The following is a 19899-nucleotide window of genomic DNA, read 5'->3' on the forward strand; positions in this document are numbered from 1 at the left end:
CCAACCTTTATGTGGTCAATGAGAGAGAGAATGACTAATTTATCAGCATCCTATAAACATTTCTAATGGAGTAAGACTCCATATTCAGTGAGTGCTCCTCACTCAGCACCGAACTCAATTGGTCTTTAATTCCACATACTTTACGCTAGTACCAACTACACTACTAGCAGTCAGGGGCCGTTTTAAACATTTTGGAGGCCCTGTTCTAATTTTAGGATTGGTCCCCTAGCGTCAATTTTTTTTTGCAACTTAAATTATAAAAAAACTATAATGTTACATTATATATTTTTATCTTGCAAATCGAAAAATTAAAACCTCAAACTCATTTGAAATTGTATGTAACAACTCAATTCAAAACCAAATTATTAGTGATGTTCTATTTACAAAGATAACAATAATGATTTATCTATCTCACTCTAAAAAGGTACAACAAAAAATAAGATTTATGTGATGAGGTAGCTGAACGAGAATCTTTATAGTAGACCTGGGTGTACCATGCTCATGGTACACCCAAGGCTATTTTCAGCAAATCAGCAAATGAGCAAAATGAGCAAATGAGTAAATAAGCAAATGAGCAAATGAATAAAATGAGCAAATGAGCAAAATAAACAAGCATTTCTACTCATTTAAGAAAATGAGCACACTTTTACCCAAACTTTATCATTTGCTCATCATCTTCTTCCTCAATTTTAGATCTGGAAATTTCTTTTTTTTTCGCGAATTTTAGATCTCCATTGTTGTGTTTGGAATGAAGGAGAGGTGAAAGAGAACTATTGAAACAACAACAACAGAACAACAACAACAACAGATCAATTGAACAAATGAATAACAATGAGCAAAAAAACAAGAACAGAACAAATGAGCAACAATGAGAAATTGAACAAATCGACGAATTTCAACTCGTTTCTTTTTGTTTCGCGAATTTCAGATCTGCCGACTTTCAAATTGTGGAATTTCAGTCGCCTCATCACCATCATCTCGCGAATTTCAGATCGTGGAAATTTTGATTTATATGTTTCCGGCGAGAAAGAATAGAGAGAAAGAATTGAGATAAATGAGCCCTAAAACAACGACGACAACAAAAATGACGAAGACTTGAACGGTCACCGCCGTCGTCGCACACCCCGTCGGAAATGAGCAGCGGCGGGCCTGGCAGCATCGCCGGAAAAAATGAAAGTGAAAGCATGCGGAGGAGGAAGAGGAGAGAGAGTCGCGAAATTACAAACGTGCCCCTGAAGTTGTAGTTTATTACAAAAATACCTGGGTGTACCATGCTCATGGTACACTCGGGTGTACCATGAGTGCTCTCGTAGCTGAACTTGTAAACTAGTAAATTTGTGGTTAATTAAAAATTATTCAATTTTTATTAGGCAAATATACACTTCCCAAAAAAATACCCTAAATTTTTTTTTAAAAAAAGTAAGGGAAATAGTTGAAAAGTAATTATTGAGTGGTGGGGAGATGAGTCAAATGCTCAAACTCCAAGAAAATACCACAAAACTTGCAAAAAGTAGGTATGACATGTTAGGGAGAAGATTTGAACTCGCGTGTTATGCTGAAGTATTGAGCTCAAAGACCAACTCAGCTTAGATGTATAATTAAACTTTTTCAACACCCAATTTAGTATATGGTTGTTTCCAGATTTTGGTCTTTAATTCCACATACTTTACGCTAGTACCAACTACACTACTAGCAGTCAGGGGCCGTTTTAAACATTTTGGAGGCCCTGTTCTAATTTTAGGATTGGTCCCCTAGCGTCAATTTTTTTTTTTGCAACTTAAATGATAAAAAAAAATATAATGTTACATTATATATTTTTATCTTGCAAATCGAAAAATTAAAACCTCAAACTCATTTGAAATTGTATGTAACAACTCAATTCAAAACCAAATTATTAGTGATGTTCTATTTACAAAGATAACAATAATGATTTATCTATCTCACTCTAAAAAGGTACAACAAAAAATAAGATTTATGTGATGAGGTAGCTGAACTTGTAAATTAGTAAATTTGTGGTTAATTAAAAATTATTCAATTTTTATTAGGCAAATATACACTTCCCAAAAAAATACCCTAAATTTTTTTTTAAAAAAAAGTAAGGGAAATAGTTGAAAAGTAATTATGGAGTGGTGGGGAGATGAGTCAAATGCTCAAACTCCAAGAAAATACCACAAAACTTGCAAAAAGTAGGTATGACATGTTAGGGAGAAGATTTGAACTCGCGTGTTGTGCTGAAGTATTGAGCTCAAAGACCAACTCAGCTTAGATGTATAATTAAACTTTTTCAACACCCAATTTAGTATATGGTTGTTTCCAGATTTTGGGGCACCAAGAAGTTCGGGGCATTGTGCTATTGGGCTGTTTGCACAGCTTAATAGTCAAGCCTGCTAGCAGTACCTTTGTGGCTTAACCTAGTGGTTGAAATTGAGGTGCTGTGAACGATAGGTCACAGGTTCGAATTCTCCTCCCCTTCTTTGTACTTTGTACCGCTTTTGTGGCTCATATGGATCACAAAAAACTAGCAGGACCTTTGTACTTGCACCACAACCTATCTTGAACATAAACTTCACTCACCCATTTCATGCGTAGACTATCTTTCTTCTTTGTAACAACCCAAACGTATTTCCAATTCCCAATTGCAGTGACATTCCACACACCAATATTTCTCAACCCCAAACCACCAGCACATTTAGGTAAACACACTTGATGAGGCCAAAGCTACATACCCAGCTTTTCTCCTATAGAACTCCCCACTTCAAAGAAAAGCCCAACAAATTCTATCAATATCACTGAGGATTTTCCTAGGCAGGATAAAAACATGAGCCCAATAATGCAACATTATAAGTAAACTCGTATTCCCTCTATTTCCTAAAGATCCTCCCACTTTGACATTTTTCATTGTTCACAAATTTTATTTTGATCGAACATCGTTTGTGATTTATTACATGTAATCAAATATATAGTAAGTAGACTTATATACACATCATGCATGTGAACTGTCTTAACATTTTGTTTTTTTAAAAAAATGTTGTTCGGTTTAAATATGGGACTTTCTCCGTTTTTTTTACTTGTAATACTTTTTCTTCATCAACTCCAATGCAAAATTTGGGTAGGAGAGAGGTAGAGAGGAAAAAAAAATGGCTCCATGTGATTGAAGAGAGATAGAGAGAAAGGAAAAGGAAAAATAAAAAGTGTTGCAAATAATTAATTATTTCCCTTTTAAAAAAGTGTTGCAAGTAAAAAAAAGGAGGAAGTACTTTTTTTCCCCTATTTTCTTTTAAATGAAGTGGGTAGTTATCCACTTCTTTTTTTTTTTTTTTTTTGGTGTCCCCTATATATTGCCATATATAATAAAGATATAGAATCTTGTTAGATTCATCTTAATATTTTATAAATGAATTTTTATATCCTATGCCACCGAAAAAAATTCAGTCATATATTTTCTAACTTACTGAAGAACGAGAATATTCATAGTACACCTGGGTGTACCATGCTCATGGTACACCCAAGACTATTTTCTCCAAATGAGCAAAATGTGCGAATGAGCAAATGAGTAAATGAGCAAAATGAACATATGAGCAAACATTTCTACTCATTTAAGAAAATGAGCAAACACTTTTATTACAAAATGTGCAAAATGAGCAAATGAGTAAATGAGCAAACATTTCTACTCATTTAAGAAAATGAGCAAACACTTTTATTACAAAATGAGCAAAATGAACAAATGAGTAAATGAGCAAAATGACCATATGAGCAAATTTGGCGTGAAATGAGCACCTGAAATTCTAATTTATTACAAAAATACCCCTGGGTGTACCATGCTCATGGTACACCCGGGTGTACCATGAGTGAACTCACTGAAGAACTTGTAGCTTTATCTATATAAATATATTAAAAGGCGTTACCAAGCAAGGAATTGTGTTACGTGGCGCTCTTCTTAGGGAGTTTTGGTTCATATAATTCATGTACAATAAAAAAAATTAGAAATTGTATAATATAAACTTTGATCTCATAACCCCAAGTTCATATACTAAAATTTTAACTAATGTTATCATTTTAAAGTATAATATTCATAAATAATTTTTTTTACCCGGGCTATAACTAGTTAATACAATACCCGTCGCCTTGCAAATTTTGATATTCACCATGATTCCATACTTTTCTAAAAGAGAAGTAATTTATTAGTTGCAACACTTTCTATCTTTGTTTTTCTTTTTTCTCTCTCTCCAATCACATGTGCCCTCTACCTCTCTCATACCCAAAAATTGCATTGGAGTTGATGGAAAAAATATGTTGGCAGTAAAAAAAAAAAAAAACCAAAGTAATTACAAAACTTTTGGGTGCTTGTTTGGTTAACAAATAAGAAAACCATGAAAATCCTAAAAGTGTAACAATGTGTTCCTTTTTTTTTTTTAACAAAACAATATAGAGTTATTTGATTGACAAAAACATAAAAACTTTTCAATTTAAAATTAGTAAATTAAATCGCCCAAAAATAAAACTTTTGACTTCTCACAATCAATCAAACAAAATACAAAATGCAACTACTTTCTCCGTTTTAATTTAGTTGTGACATTTTCTACTTTAGGAACGAAGTTTTAATTTAGTTGTGACACTTTCATCTTAGGTAATAACTTCTCTCTATCTCTCTCATATGACATGGGCTCTTTTATTTTTTTTCTCTATCTCTCTCCTCTCCAAAAATTGTTAAGAATCCGTAATTTTAAAAGTGTCATAACTAAATTGAAACGGAAGAAAAAGAAACCTACTTCTAGAAAGTGTTGCAATTTTTAACTAGGCAAGGTGATATCAGCACTGACATCATCAGGGTAAATATATATCATGTTTAAATTGCCGCTCCAAGGAAGTGCCACAGGCCACAAGATCACAAGACCACTAAACAAAGTAACATCCCCAAGTCCTTAGCTAAGCGGATCAATTTAAACCCAACAAAATAAAGAAAAGTTGTTATCTAATTATATACTCAATCAAGTCAATTGAGATGAATGATTGCCTTTAGACTATTTAGAAGCTGTTTTTTTTTTTTGGGACCGGGTAGGTGTTCACTTTCAAAGTGACTAGCTATCAACCAGAAAGTATTCTCCCATATTCGATATTGTTCTATATCATGGTAGTGCGACAGAAAGAGAGAGGAGAGAGAGGAGTGGATTGCGGGAAGGGGCGCGAAGGGAGGGGAGAGGGGGGACTGGGGAGGGGCTTTTTACCTTGGTATGGGCGTAGGAAGCTTCCTTACTAGCTTATTGATTAATTTTTGTGGATTATGTGACGGGGATGAATTATGGGAAGGAATGGATAGGTCTAGATGTAAACTATAGTCGTCTTGAGTATTTTTACTGGCTCTAGGTGCTCATTTTTGTATTGGATATGTGTGTGTTTGTAATGTTGGCTAAGAACTATAGGTACAAAATGTTCAGAGGAATGTTATTAGTAATGGTTATATTTGTGATGGTCAGGAAAGAACAGAGTCAACTAGTGTGTAAATCAATACCGATGTAAAGGTTATGTTGTTTATTAGTTTGTTCACAATGATTTATGTCACCTTTTAGTTGTTGTATTGAAGGATTGTGAACAAATGCACATCATTTATTCAAATCATCTCATAACAACTATCTTATCTTTGGATCGATTGTAATCACGATTAAAGATAAAGATGGACATGGACCCCACGACTCAACTCAGACTCTATTGGATCAGATTCATTTTTAAGGGTTTGGGTCTAAAAATTGAGACCCATTGTGCCAAGGTCGGATCTGGATGTTAAAATTTGGACATGGGTCCGATTCTCATGAATTCAGACCCAAATCCGCCCCGTAGACTGGCGTAGACCCATTTTACATATATGTATACGACATATAAAGTGCAATAAAACTTTTTACCAAGCTACCAACTTGTTGTGGATGTTTTAATTTTAAATGTTTGTACAAGAATTAAACTATTATTATATTATTTTATTATTTTAATAACTAAAAAAACGGGTGTGAAAAATTCATTTTTCAGGTTAAAAAAACAATAGAAACTCCTAATAAGTTTGAAACTCATTTTGGATCCAGGACCTTATTATAAATTAAAGTATATGAAAGGAGCTTCATTAAGTTTTAAGAATATATTTAAGAGAATTCAGGTGAATAAAACACACCCTTAATAATTATAATAAATATGAACATAAATATGTAATGATTAAAAATGGTATTAAGCTATTAGATACTAAATATTTATACACATACTACAAACGATAATTTAGGTTATTACTTGGACAAAAAAATTAGTAAAACTATCAAAACATGCATACTCAAAAATCGATTATAAGTCACTCATATATAGGCCCAACAAGCTCCAATCTCCCGTCATAATCGGTTAACATCAGTGGAGCACTGGAGCTGTTGAGGATGTAATAATGGTAGCTAGTGGAGTTATATTATATAAATAATTGTTTCTCTTATTTATTGATTCTAAAAGGAGCTTAAATTGCTAGTGGACTGTACATATAATTGACATGACAAATCTTCTCATGATCTGCAAACGACTACCACTTTAATTTGTATAGCTTTTAGGAATTCCCATTACGAACCTGAGTTTTGACTATTATCAAACGATTTTGTTTCTTGTGCACCTGGAAGTATAGAAATATTATACTCATTACCACTTGTTATGTTAAGACAAAATGTGACACAGTGAGAGTTAGCTAATCAGCATTGAATTTGTTTTAAATGCTAAATTAGAGTTTTCTCGTTGATATGGTAGGCTCATGCCTCATAAGATATTGTATTTAAAGGTCATCTGAAATTCAAATTCTGAATTATATGTTGTCTTGACTTATATTGCAATTACAGTCTGTTTGGTAGTTGGTTATAAATGGTGGTAATGGGAATGAATTTGTATGTTTTTTTTAAAAAGAATATCATTGTTCATTCCTACAATAATGCTAATTTTTCCTAAAGTGACCACTTTTCTTCTTGAATTTTCATTCCCATCCAAACCACCTTATAGGTGGTAATAAGTGGTAATGAAAATTGTTTCCCCCTTGAAGACAAAAAATACAAGTTTAGGAGTAAGATTGCTTGCGCATGGAGAAAAAATGTCTTCCCATAGAGATTTTAAGAGTGCTTTCTAATTAAAATTACACTTAAAATTCATTTTCATTACCGCAATTTATTAACGATTATCAAACGGGCTGTTAGAGTCTTATATGTACAGTATTGTAGACGATGTATGTGAAAATATATTAAATTCTTCATATATAATAGAGAGATATATATGGTTATCTTGTTTTTTTTCTTTAGTTGGAGCTGGTAGTTAATCTTCTTTTTTTTTTCAATTATTGATATTCCTATATTTGCCTTATATACTCCCTCCGTCTTTTTTTATTTGCTACATTTTGCCATTTAGGGGTGTTTCAATTTATTTGCTACATTTGCAAATATTTCCATATATAGTACATAGTCCCACACTTTATTTACAAATTTGCCATCACTCCCTTCTTGATTTTGTAAATGTTTCCATATATAATACATAGGTCCCACAATTTACCTATTTGCTTTTTTGTTAATTCCATTTATGTCAATGGTCCCCACTCCCTCCTTGGTCTTTGTGAAAAAGTGCTTGTAGCAAATAAAAAAAGACGGAGGGAGTAATAGAGATAGAGTTAAACTAGACTCATTCAAACCCCAATCTTCATTATTGTTGCATACACCATTGACACGTTTTTTAAAAAATGCATGGGAAGAGGAGAGAGATAGAAATAATAGAGATAGATAAAAACTGAAAACTATGCGATAAAAGAGAAATATATATAACATTGCAATTAATATGAAATTTTCAAATATAAAAATAGTGCAATTGATCAAGAGTATAAAGTCATGGTGGGTCTTATGTTCCATAATAGATAAAAAAAAGTCTGTAAAATTTTCTAAAACATACAAAAAAGAAAAGCGGAAAAACAATTATAGATTTGTGAAATAAAGAGAGTATGACATCAGACAAGGAAGATGTTGAATCATAAGAGAGTACTTGTCAGTTGTCACTTGTTATCACCTCTTGGAGGGGGAAAAACTTTGTTTATCCACCAGTTAATCTACTCACTAGAGATAGACATTAATAATTAGTGGCGTCCAACTCAATAAAATTAATTATTTTTTTATTGTCTAAGGGTCTGTTCTCTTCAGCATAAAACAGCTGAACTGAACTGAATTGAATTGAACTTAAACGAATAGTGATATATGATAGTAAAAGTATGGTTCAAAGCTGAACTGAACTGAACTGATGAATTGAATTGGAGTGAACTGAAAATAAGTTGGGGAGAACATGCCCTAATTCTAATGAATACTCTACCCAATAGGTCGATGTCGCTATATATGGACCCAAATCATGAATTTAATAATACTCCTATATGCTATATAAATGCCCATCGAATTGCCTTTTATAGTTCTATATATGTCGTCGGTATCAAGATAATCACTTCAACATTTGCTTTAAAAATGCATGAAACACGTGAGAGAGAAAGGAACAACACTGAAATCTCAACAAGAAAATGTGATGAAAATAATGTCATGGAATTACAAGTTCATGATTCATCATTGGATTTCAAAGGAAAGCTTCCTCTCCGAGCTTCCACTGGCTCATGGAAAGCTTCCTCCATCATCTTAGGTAAACTTCTACTCTATTATATTCTCTCAAATTTAATTCCAACACTTATTACGGTATAAGATCTAAAAGAAAATTTGTTGTTGAATCTATATAAAACTAGTTATTATGCCCGGGCTATGCCCCGGGTAAGAAAAAATTTTATTTATTAATATAATATTTTATGATAATAACATTAAATACAACTTAGTCTAGTGGTTAAAACTTATTTAGTATATGTACTTGAGGTCTTGGGTGAACTAGAACTCCCTAGAGAGAGCGCCACGTGGCACAGTTTATTGGTTTTGCACGCCTTTTAATATATTAGTATAGATAACAAGGGTATTGCATAAAATATCAGAGATTTAAGTAAATAATTAAAAAAATCCTTGATCATTTGAAATGATACACTCCCTCCGTTTCATATTACTTGCTACATTTCTCAATTTACGGACTCTTACGGCCCGTTTGGTAGTTGGTCATAAATGGTGGTAATGGGAATGAATTTGTTTGTAAATTTGTGAAATATATCATTGTCCATTCCCATGGTAATGTTAATTTATCCTAAAATGTCCACTTTCCTTCTTGAATTTTCATTCTTATCCAATACCACCTTGTAGGTGGTAATGAGTGGTAATAAAAATTGCTTCCCCTTGGATACAAAACACAAGTTTATAGGTGAGATTGCTTGCCCATGGAGAAAAAAAATACCTCCCCATGGAGATTTTAAGGGTGCTTCCCTAATAAAATCACACTTAAAATTCATTCCCATTACCGCAATTTATTAATGACTATCAAACGGGCCGTTAGGCTTTTTTGGGAGAAGAAAGAGGTAGAGGGTAAAAAGAAAATGGACTCATGTGAGAGGAGAGAGATAGAGACAATCTATTGCCCAAAAAGGAAGTGTAGCAAGTAATGTGAAACTTCCCACAATGAACATTGTAGCGAGTATTTTGTGGAGGGAGAACTAAATTGTTATATGATCTTAATTCTGGTTTTCATTCTTCTTAACAATATGCAGCAATGGGATTCAGTGAGATAATGTGTTACTTTGGAATGGCAGCAAATATGATAACATATATGACAAAAGTGATGAACCAAGACCTAAAAACAGCAGCCAACAGTGTAAATTTATGGATTGGAGTCACTACAATGATGCCTCTTCTTGGCGGGTTTCTTGCTGATGCTTACACTGGTCGCTATATTATGATTATCTTCTCCGCTATCCTCTATACCATGGCAAGTCTAACCTCACTATCCTCCTCTCCTAACTTTTAATTCTCTTCTAACAATAAATAAGATTCATAGTTAGATTTATAATTGCTTCTAATACATTTACTAAGTGTTAGTGGTTAGCGAGTGTCTTCATCATACACCCGGATGTATCATGTTTATTATGATATATCCAAGGCCATTTTTATTATATATTTATATTCCAGGAGAAGTGTTTCAAATTAGTCATGGTCAAATATTAATTAGTTTTATTATATCCCATGAGAAGTGTTTCAAATTCCTAATAGTTATGTGTAAATTCTATACTAATATATTTAAAAGTGTTCTTGAACAAAGAATTGTACTATTTGCCTATTTGCCTATTTGCCTATTTGGCACTCTCATAAGGTGTTTTCCTTCATCATCCACATAATAAAAAAAATTAGTGAGTGAATTGCATAAGGTTTGATCTTGTGACTTCAAGCTTATAAATTAAAGTCTTAATCATTAAACCAAGAGATATTTAATGTTATTAATTTAGAGCAAAATATTAATAAATGAAAAAATATAAATACTTAGGGAGTATCCCATGCTTAAAAACTACAATTATGTATCAATCAACTATCAACTACTTCTGGATCAAAAAAAAAAAACTATCAACTACTTACCAAACAACTTTATATAAACAGCTAGTCAAATTAACTAATACAATCAACTATCAACTATCAGCTATCAGCTAATACAATCACCAAACAAGGCCAAGTGACTAATGAAGATATGTGCATAATATGTTGTATTTTTTATTATTAATTTATGTAAAATTTAACAACTTTAGAAAATAAATGTAATTAATACACTCACTCCTAAATCTCTAATGTCAAAAAGCTCCTCACTCCAACTTTTTCAAAAAGAGCTTTTTGAGCTTAATAAGCTAATTGAAACGTCTCTTTACCGAACACTCAAATTAGAGAGTTGACTAGTCAAATCCTCTAACTTCTAATTTTATCCCAAATTTCTCTTAATCAAACAAGGCCATTATATGGATTATTAAGGGTTTTTCAGCATTAAGGAAGAAAATAATGAATTTCCGCAGAGAGTGTAAAACAATATAAGAATGTTTATTATCATATTTTTATCAATGGGCCGGGTTTTGTATTTGACTCTTTATAATTACTCTAAAGTATTAAGCTTTTCTTTCAGATACAAAGAGCTTGGGCCTTCCCCATTTCAAGGCCCAAACTCTTTAGTCTTTACACTCCATTTACCCCCTCAAACACCACCCTCTCTTGAAAAAATATGGCTGCTATGAAGTATGAGGATTCGAATTGAAGGCATTTTCTTGGTGATACAAGTTTTTCTCGAATGATCTACATAATAGAATTATAAATAAGTTTCACCTGTAAGAGACCGCCTAATTTTAAATTAAAGTTAGGTAATGTTAAGCCCAATATTAAAAGAAAATTAGTCCAATAGTAATTAGGTTAATTTCTTTCGATGATTAGTTTAATCAATTTAGTAATTAGGTCTAATTTTATGTTAAGATTAGACAGTCTCTTTTAATAATTTTTGTTATAATATAGAGGTTCCTTTAGTGCTTCTTTTAACTCTAACAAAGTTGTACATTTCTTGATTGATATATATATATATACTCAGAGTTTAGCCATGTTCACAATGGCACAATACATTCCAAGTCTAAAACCATGTGGCACAACCTCAAATACATGCCAACATGTTAGCAACATCCACAAGGCGGTATTCTTCGCAGCGGCGTACCTCATGGCCGTAGCAACCGGGGGTTACAAGCCATGCTTAGAGAGTTTTGGGGCGGACCAATTCGACGACAACCATCCGAAAGAACGGAAGCAAAAGATGTCCTTTTTCAACTGGTGGAACGTAGGTGTTTCATGTGGCCTATTTGTAGGAGTGACTTTGATTGTGTACGTGCAAGAAAATGTAAGTTGGGGCATTTGCTTTATACTATTAACCACAATTATGGGAGTTACTGTCTTGGTTTTATTACTTGGAAGACCATTTTATCGTTACAAGATTGCTCTTGGTAGCCCATTGACCCCGTTGTTACAAGTATTGGTTGCTGCTTTTGCTAAGAGAAATTTACCTTGTCCTTCTGATCACTCCTTGTTGTATGAGGTTCCTAATTCAGAGAAGCTCCAACGTCGCCTTTTGGGTCATACTAATAGACTAAGGTAATACCTGCATTCTATTTTTATTAGTACTTGGATTCTTACAAGATTTGCGTGCGTTATGTTCACTTTAATTTTAAAAAATACTCCTATTCTTTGCTTCCAAGTTTCAATTTTTCACGTATATCAATACATTTTAGAATTGGAAAGTCTATTATGAGGTGGAACGAGTGATATTCAGAAAAAAAGTTAGTTTTAACTAGTAAAATTTGTTCACTAAAAAACATCAGTGTTTTTCAATAAACAAGTTTATTTTATTTTTTATTTTTTTATTTTTTTTTATTTTTTTGACATCGAAGAAATTTGCATTAATGAAAAACAAAATTACAACCTAATGCTAAAAACAACCAAATAAACACAAAAACCTAAAGTGAGCTAAACTCGCTCTTACACAACAACCGCCACTACATAAAAAACATAAACTAAAACAAAGCGGCTCGATCTGGTGGATGACGCTGCTTCTGGTGGATGAACGTAGTAGGAGAAGAGAGCTGATTTCACGCGCGGGGAAACAAAGTACCAGCGAGAATATGAACTCGCGACTAGACCAATACCAGGAACCTGCTGTCACCTGGAATCCGATGATCAAGTCTGTTGAGAAAGTCACATTCTTGTGTGACTTAATACCCTTTTGAAAGGGTATTACAGGCTTCTCCTGAGAGGAGAAGCGCAAAGAAGTGGACGCGCTGTAACCCCAATTGATAAATTGGGGGGCCGCCTTCAGATTTCGTTTTGTCAAGACAATGATAAATGAAATCATTACCGAGCGAAAAAGAAATCTAACCAAGGTTAGATTTCGAATAAACAAGTTTAATTGCCAAAATAAGCTTGGCTTATACGTTCCATTCACTTGGTTTTTACTAAACTATAATTATTCAATTAGTAAACTTTTTATTATTAATAAAACTAATCTTTACTTATTAAAACTGATTTTTTTTTATATAAAACTAATTGAAACTTATGAAGTATAATAACATTATAAATTGAATCCATCAAGTAATCTAATACATGAGTATATTAAAATCCATGAGTAAGGAATTGGTCGGAGACGTTGAATTTAATCTTGTAAAGCATGCATAACCATATGTAGGAAAACATTAGTCATACATCACAATGTATGGTTGTATATACTTCCTCCATTTATAAATAGTTGCATCATTTCTATTTTGTGCGCTATTTACATTTTACACTTAAATTGTCTTTGGTGATTTATATTTTAGGAAAAACATGTGGGGTCTGGTTAGATTTGTTTCAATGTAAATTTTTTATCATTTTTACTTATTGATAATTAAAGATATTAATGGTTGAAATCATACATGCACGCTGCGGCGCATGGGTAAAAGTCAGAAATGGTGCAACTATTTCTAAACAGAAGGAGTATTATGTACAGATTTCTTGACAAAGCTGCGATAATCGAAAATCATGAACTCAACGGAGTAGCCGAGAAGAAAGAATTGAGTCCATGGAGGCTATCAAGCGTAACACAAGTTGAAGAATTGAAGCTAATAATAGTCATGTTACCCATTTGGCTAATTACCTTAGTCTTTGGCATAGGCAATGCGCAAGGCACCACATTCTTCATAAAGCAAGGATATGCAATGAATAGGAAAGTTATCAAACACTTTTGTTAGGGTTGAGAGTGCGTAGCGGAAACAAATTAAAGATGTAGAGATTGAGATAAATAAATAGAGTTGGAAATATGTGGCAAGAAAAGTAGTAAAAGATGGACACAGAATTTAACGTGGGAAATATCCTCAAATAGAGGCAAAAAACCCACGGACGACGAGTACCCAAAATCCACTATATAAAATAGGAGAGTACAAGAACCCTATATATATTAGGGTGAGTATTACAATAAAACTCTCACTATAATATTAAACTCACTAAAGAGTATTACAAAAAGGATAGTGGATTAATAAAATAGGTGGATTAAAACTAGGAGGTTTTATAATGTAGGAAGACTTGTGATATGGCTTCTTTGATTTTGATGTGTTCTTGGTGCATGCACAACACCCCTATTTATACTTGTAAATGGTTGTTAATATGTCGGCAAATTTGCCTTGCATGATGATTCATCATGCATCTAGATTTCTCTAGTTGAAGAAATCTCAAGAAATCTCTAGTTCCACATTTGCCAACATTACTCTTATATCTTGAATTCTTGATAAAGTGCTAGAACTATCTAGCAAAGTTGACAAATGAGTTTGCCATGAGCATTGACTTTGACATTGTAACAAGTCTTCCAACAAATATCACTAAGATAAATTGGGTAATTTGGTAATATGGGCCAATCTAGAATTTGGGCCATCTTATACCCAACAATCTCCACCTTGGACCAAATTCTATATGTACTCGTCGTATGAACCCCGAACATTATGTAGATATGTCACACTGGCCCAATCTTATATTGGGCTTAGAAAAATGTGGCATGCTGGAACTTGTATTATGAAGGCATTGATGCCGACTCGGGGTTATGTAGGAAGAAGCCATAATAGAAGACCCTTGTAATACATAGAGATTTCTATGTCTGACGGCCTTCAGAATTTCATGAGCACCTTTGGAGACTTTAAGTACTCCACCTTGAGCCGAAATCTTGCACCCTTTAGAATCAAGAGTGCCCAAAGAAATGATGTTCTTGTTCAGATCAGGAACATGTTGAACATTGGACAGAGTCCTGATCTTACCATCATATGTCTTGATCCGGACAGAGCCAATACCACGAACTTTGCAACGGGAACCGTTGCCCATAGAGACGGATCTATTCTTCATCGATTTGTAATCGATAAAGTAATCCTTTTGAGAACAAATATGGTAGGTGCAACCGGAATCAAGCACCCAATTAGAAGTTCTACTTCTTCCAGGAGAAGTAGCCAAGAGAACATCATCAGATTCTATTTCACCAAAATCGGCTTGTGCAGTTTCAGATGCTTTTTTCTCATTTTCTTCCCTTTCGAGCTTTTTCTTTAATTTTAAGCAATCGGAAACATCGTGCCCATGCATTTTACAATATTTGCATAAATTTTTAGATTTATGCCCATTAGATATGACCCTATTTTTGGTACTTATTTTTCCGTGTGATCTCCCTTCTACATTTAATCCTTCGGCATTATCATTAGAATGCACTTCAAGGTCAAATTTTTCTTTTGAGAGTAAATGTGATTTAACATCCTCAAAAGATAAAGTATCATTATTACCATATAACATGATTTCCTTGAAGTGCTTGTACGAAGAAGGTAGGGAGACAATTAATAACACAGCTTTATCCTCATCTTCAATCTTGACATCCAAATTTTCAAGATCAATAATAATAGAATTAAATTCATTAAGATGAGATTGAATGGAAGTACCTTCGGCCATCCGAATAGTGTAAAGCCTTTCCTTGAGACGAAGCTTGTTAGCGAGACTTTTAGTCATGTAGAGGGACTCGAGCTTTAACCATAGCCCTGCAGTGGTCTCCTCGTGAATAACCTCGCGTAATACCTCCTTAGTTAGACATAGTTGGATTGTAGATAACGCTTTTTCATCCAACTCTTGCCATTGCTCGTCAGTCATAGTAGATGGCTTTTTCTGTTTGCCATCAAGTGCCCTTTTTAATCCGCTCTGAGTAAGAACGGCCTTCATCTGGACTTTCCAGATGCTAAAACTAATCTTGCCATCGAATTTCTCAATCTCGAACTTCGTTACTGAAGACATCTTAATTATAATAACACTCTAAACAACCTTTGGCTCTGATACCACTTGTTAGGGTTGAGAGTGCGTAGCGGAAACAAATTAAAGATGTAGAGATTGAGATAAATAAATAGAGTTGGAAATATGTGGCAAGAAAAGTAGTAAAAGATGGACACAGAATTTAACGTGGGAAATATCCTCAAATAGAGGCAAAAAACCCACGGACGACGAGTACCCAAAATCCACTATATAAAATAGGAGAGTACAAGAACCCTATATATTATTAGGGTGAGTATTACAATAAAACTCTCACTATAATATTAAACTCACTAAAGAGTATTACAAAAAAGGATAGTGGATTAATAAAATAGGTGGATTAAAACTAGGAGGTTTTATAATGTAGGAAGACTTGTGATATGGCTTCTTTGATTTTGATGTGTTCTTGGTGCATGCACAACACCCCTATTTATACTTGTAAATGGTTGTTAATATGTCGGCAAATTTGCCTTGCATGATGATTCATCATGCATCTAGATTTCTCTAGTTGAAGAAATCTCAAGAAATCTCTAGTTCCACATTTGCCAACATTACTCTTATATCTTGAATTCTTGATAAAGTGCTAGAACTATCTAGCAAAGTTGACAAATGAGTTTGCCATGAGCATTGACTTTGACATTGTAACAAGTCTTCCAACAAATATCACTAAGATAAATTGGGTAATTTGGTAATATGGGCCAATCTAGAATTTGGGCCATCTTATACCCAACAACTTTGAAATACCAGCTGCATCAATGGGCATTTTATCTGCCTTAGGTATGACTGCTTCAATAACATTGTATGACAAACTACTCCTCCCATACTTGAGACGCGTTCGAGGCAACGAACGAGGCATAAGTATCCTCACAAGAATAGGCATTGGCATGTTCATATTGATCATATCCATGGTCATCTCTGCTTTGGTAGAGAGGAAAAGGTTAAATGCATCATCACAAGGGAAAATTATGCACATTTTTTGGCTTGTGCCTCAAATTTTTATCATGGGTATAGGTGATGGATTTTCCTTAGTGGGTTTACAAGAGTATTTTTATGAACAAGTTCCTGACTTAATGAGAAGTTTAGGTATGGCCTTTTACCTTAGTGTTATTGGTGTTGGAAGTTTTCTTACTAGCTTATTGATTATTGTTGTGGACTATGTGACTGGGATGAATAATGGGAAGAGATGGATAGGTCCAGACGTGAATCATAGTCGTCTTGAGTATTTTTATTGGCTCTTGGTGGTCATTTTTGTTTTGAATTTGTGTGTTTTTATGATGTTGGCTAAGAATTATAGGTACAAGAATGTAGAAAGTAGTGTTACTAATGGTGATTTTTGTGATGGTGAGGAAAAAGTGGGTTTTTCTAATTTGTAAATAAATTTGTAAACCATTGTTTGCTAAGAGCATAAGACAATGTTTATCTGTATTGATTGTTGCTAAATTTGTAGCTATCTAAATAAAGTTGTAACAGGGGACTTTATATTTTTTTTGTCTCACAATCACAATGTGTGAATCCCTTGTGGGTTGTGTGTTTATGCTTAATTTTATACTAAAAATGTACGAATAATAATGCAATAGAATAACTTTGTACAACCTACATGAATTACAATATTTTTCCATAATATATTTAAAAGGTCTTATATTAATTTACATTTTGCAAACACACTATAACTTTTTGTTTAACAAACATTATAACAAATTTATTAAGATCGTGATGATATGTGTTATATATGCGTAACTCGGATCGAGTTTTCCGCGTGTACTCAAACCTACTACTCTATAGGCCTTGTATCTAAAAAGAACAAACTTATTTTAGTATTTTTCTAATAGATTCGAACTTTACTCAAAGTCGATTAAATATGTGATACAAATACAGCAGGGTCGTTTAGTATCATTTAGGGGCTCTATGTTAAATTAAATTATAAGAATTGATTTTTTTTTTTTTTGGTGAAATAGAGAAGACAGAATAGTCATTAATGGATACTTTTTGGAGAAGAGGAATAAACGAAGCAAAACACCACATATAACTAGGGGTGAGCACAACCGGGCACCCGGCAGAATTTCATAGACCCGGACCCGACCCGGACCCAGAACTGGACCCAGTGGGTATTAAAAATCTGGAATTGGAACTGGTCCAATCGGATCCTAAATTTTTGGACCCGGATTCGGAACCGATGGGTACCAGGTCCAGAACTGGGTACCCAGTTGTAAGTTTAACAATATACTAAGATGGGCCAATTGAGCTATAAAATTTTTTAAAAAATTAAATGGGCCTAAAGGCCTACTAAGTACTAACTTTTTACTTAGCAACTATTATCCTATTACCAATTCTATATGAGTATATGAAAAAAACCAATTCTAAGTATCGGGTATCCGGACGTAGACCCGCTCCATTTGGGTACCCAGAGTGGAACTGGGTACCCACTAGGTACCGGGTTCGACAAAATTCTACTCTGAATTGGAACCAGATGCAACTGGGTCCATTTTCTTGGACCCAGTTGAACCGGGTCTGGGTACCCGGAATTTCTGCTCACCCCTACATATAACTTAACGTTATTGAATTTGCATCCAATATTATACTCGATAAATTAAAAAGGAACAACACCTAATCAAATTTAGGCTTTTTTGTTTCTTAGGGCTAGAGGTGATCATGGGTCGGGAGCGGCAAAAAAAAATGCCCACTGGTCGGGCCGACCCAAAATTTGGGCGAAATTTTTGTGACCAAAGCCTGCTATTACGGACCAAATTTAGCATGCTTTTCAGGTCAAAGTCGGGTCGGGTAAAAAAAATAAACTGAAAAGTCATTTTTGACTTGCCCAAAGCCAAAAAAATTCGGGCCGGACTGAGCCCGACCGCGGGCCAAAAAATCTGCCCAAATCGAGCCGAGTCAGGATAAAATGATCAGCTCTACTTAGGGCGAACAACTAATGTGATTAATTCTTTACATCTTGAAAACCATGTATAATTGCTCACTCTGCACATACCTTAGTCGCCTCGGTACAAACACCTCGATTACCCCTTATAAGTTACTACAAGTACTCAAACTCAGGAGCACCCGTGCTGCTTTGTTTTTTCATGGAGTATTAGCAAAAACTATTTGGTGCTTTCTGATAATAAAGGAAGAAGGTCCCTCGCAAATCCAGGGGTGTAGTAGGATAAGTAAATAACTAGCAAAGTACACATTTCATTTTCATTTCATCTCTATTATGTCATTCACACTGTCACACATGGGGGTATACTGTTATAATTTACGTCAAATTTTCCAATAATCAGTTGGGTAGTAGTAGTAGTACAAGTTTCCCAGTCAGTTACCCACCAAAATTATTTTTGTTGATCAGTCCCATCACTCATCAGTCCGTCAGTCAAGTTAATGGTTTCATGCCTTCCATCTCTACCCTTTTCATATTTTCTCTCTCCTCTACTCCTCTCCATAACTCTGTCACCAATGACCACGCACCACTTGTAAATACTTCTATGAAAATCCTAATTTTTATACCATCCATCTAATAATAATAATAATAACTAGTTTTTTTTAAGGGGATAATAACTAGTTTATAATAGAATTTTTTTTTTAAGGAATATAGAAAATTAAATTAATTGTTAATTATATATAATAAATTAGGAATTTTTGAATTGTTGAGGGTTTTTTTATTATATTTTTTTTACTTTTTAATTAATATGCAGTTCCCTTTTCTATTTTAACTTTTTTAAAAAAAATTAAAGTAAGTAGTTCTTCTTTTTTTTCTATTTTTTGGTGTCTTATCCCTCTTGACACATAAAATAGAGATAATAATAATAATAATAATAATAATAATAATAATAATAATAATAATAATAATAATAATAATAATAATAATAATACTTAAGACAATAAATAATAGCAGTAATAGAGAATGAATCAACAATTATGAAAATGTTGATTATCGCTTGGTTTATGTTGATAGACTAAGACTTGTACTTTCTCCGTAACATAATAATTATAATAAATATGAATATTTTATACTCTATAAATAATAGAGTACCCATTTGTTTTAGTTATTATGCTATGGAGGATATATATGAGGTTGTGATGTCAAATTTTATTGCAAAATTTATGAGGGTGTAAATTCTCCTTATTTTTTTTCCAATTTTCAACGTGTATT

At 33.5% G+C, this 19899-nt stretch overlaps 1 protein-coding gene across 1 annotated transcript; it reads left to right on the top strand.

Moving 5' to 3' along the window:
- Positions 1–8462: 8462 nt before the first annotated feature.
- On the top strand, positions 8463–17407 carry LOC104901970 (protein NRT1/ PTR FAMILY 5.6). Its single transcript, XM_048639576.1, has 5 exons — positions 8463–8664; positions 9662–9879; positions 11506–12056; positions 13444–13673; positions 16491–17407. The coding sequence occupies exons 1-5, from the start codon at positions 8496–8498 to the stop codon at positions 17129–17131; spliced, it is 1809 nt and encodes a 602-aa protein (XP_048495533.1). The 5' UTR covers positions 8463–8495; the 3' UTR covers positions 17132–17407.
- The last annotated feature ends 2492 nt before the right edge of the window (positions 17408–19899 follow it).

This window comes from Beta vulgaris, chromosome 2, assembly GCF_026745355.1.
Source record: "Beta vulgaris subsp. vulgaris cultivar EL10 chromosome 2, EL10.2, whole genome shotgun sequence".
In the NCBI taxonomy this organism is placed as follows: Eukaryota; Viridiplantae; Streptophyta; class Magnoliopsida; order Caryophyllales; family Amaranthaceae; genus Beta; species Beta vulgaris.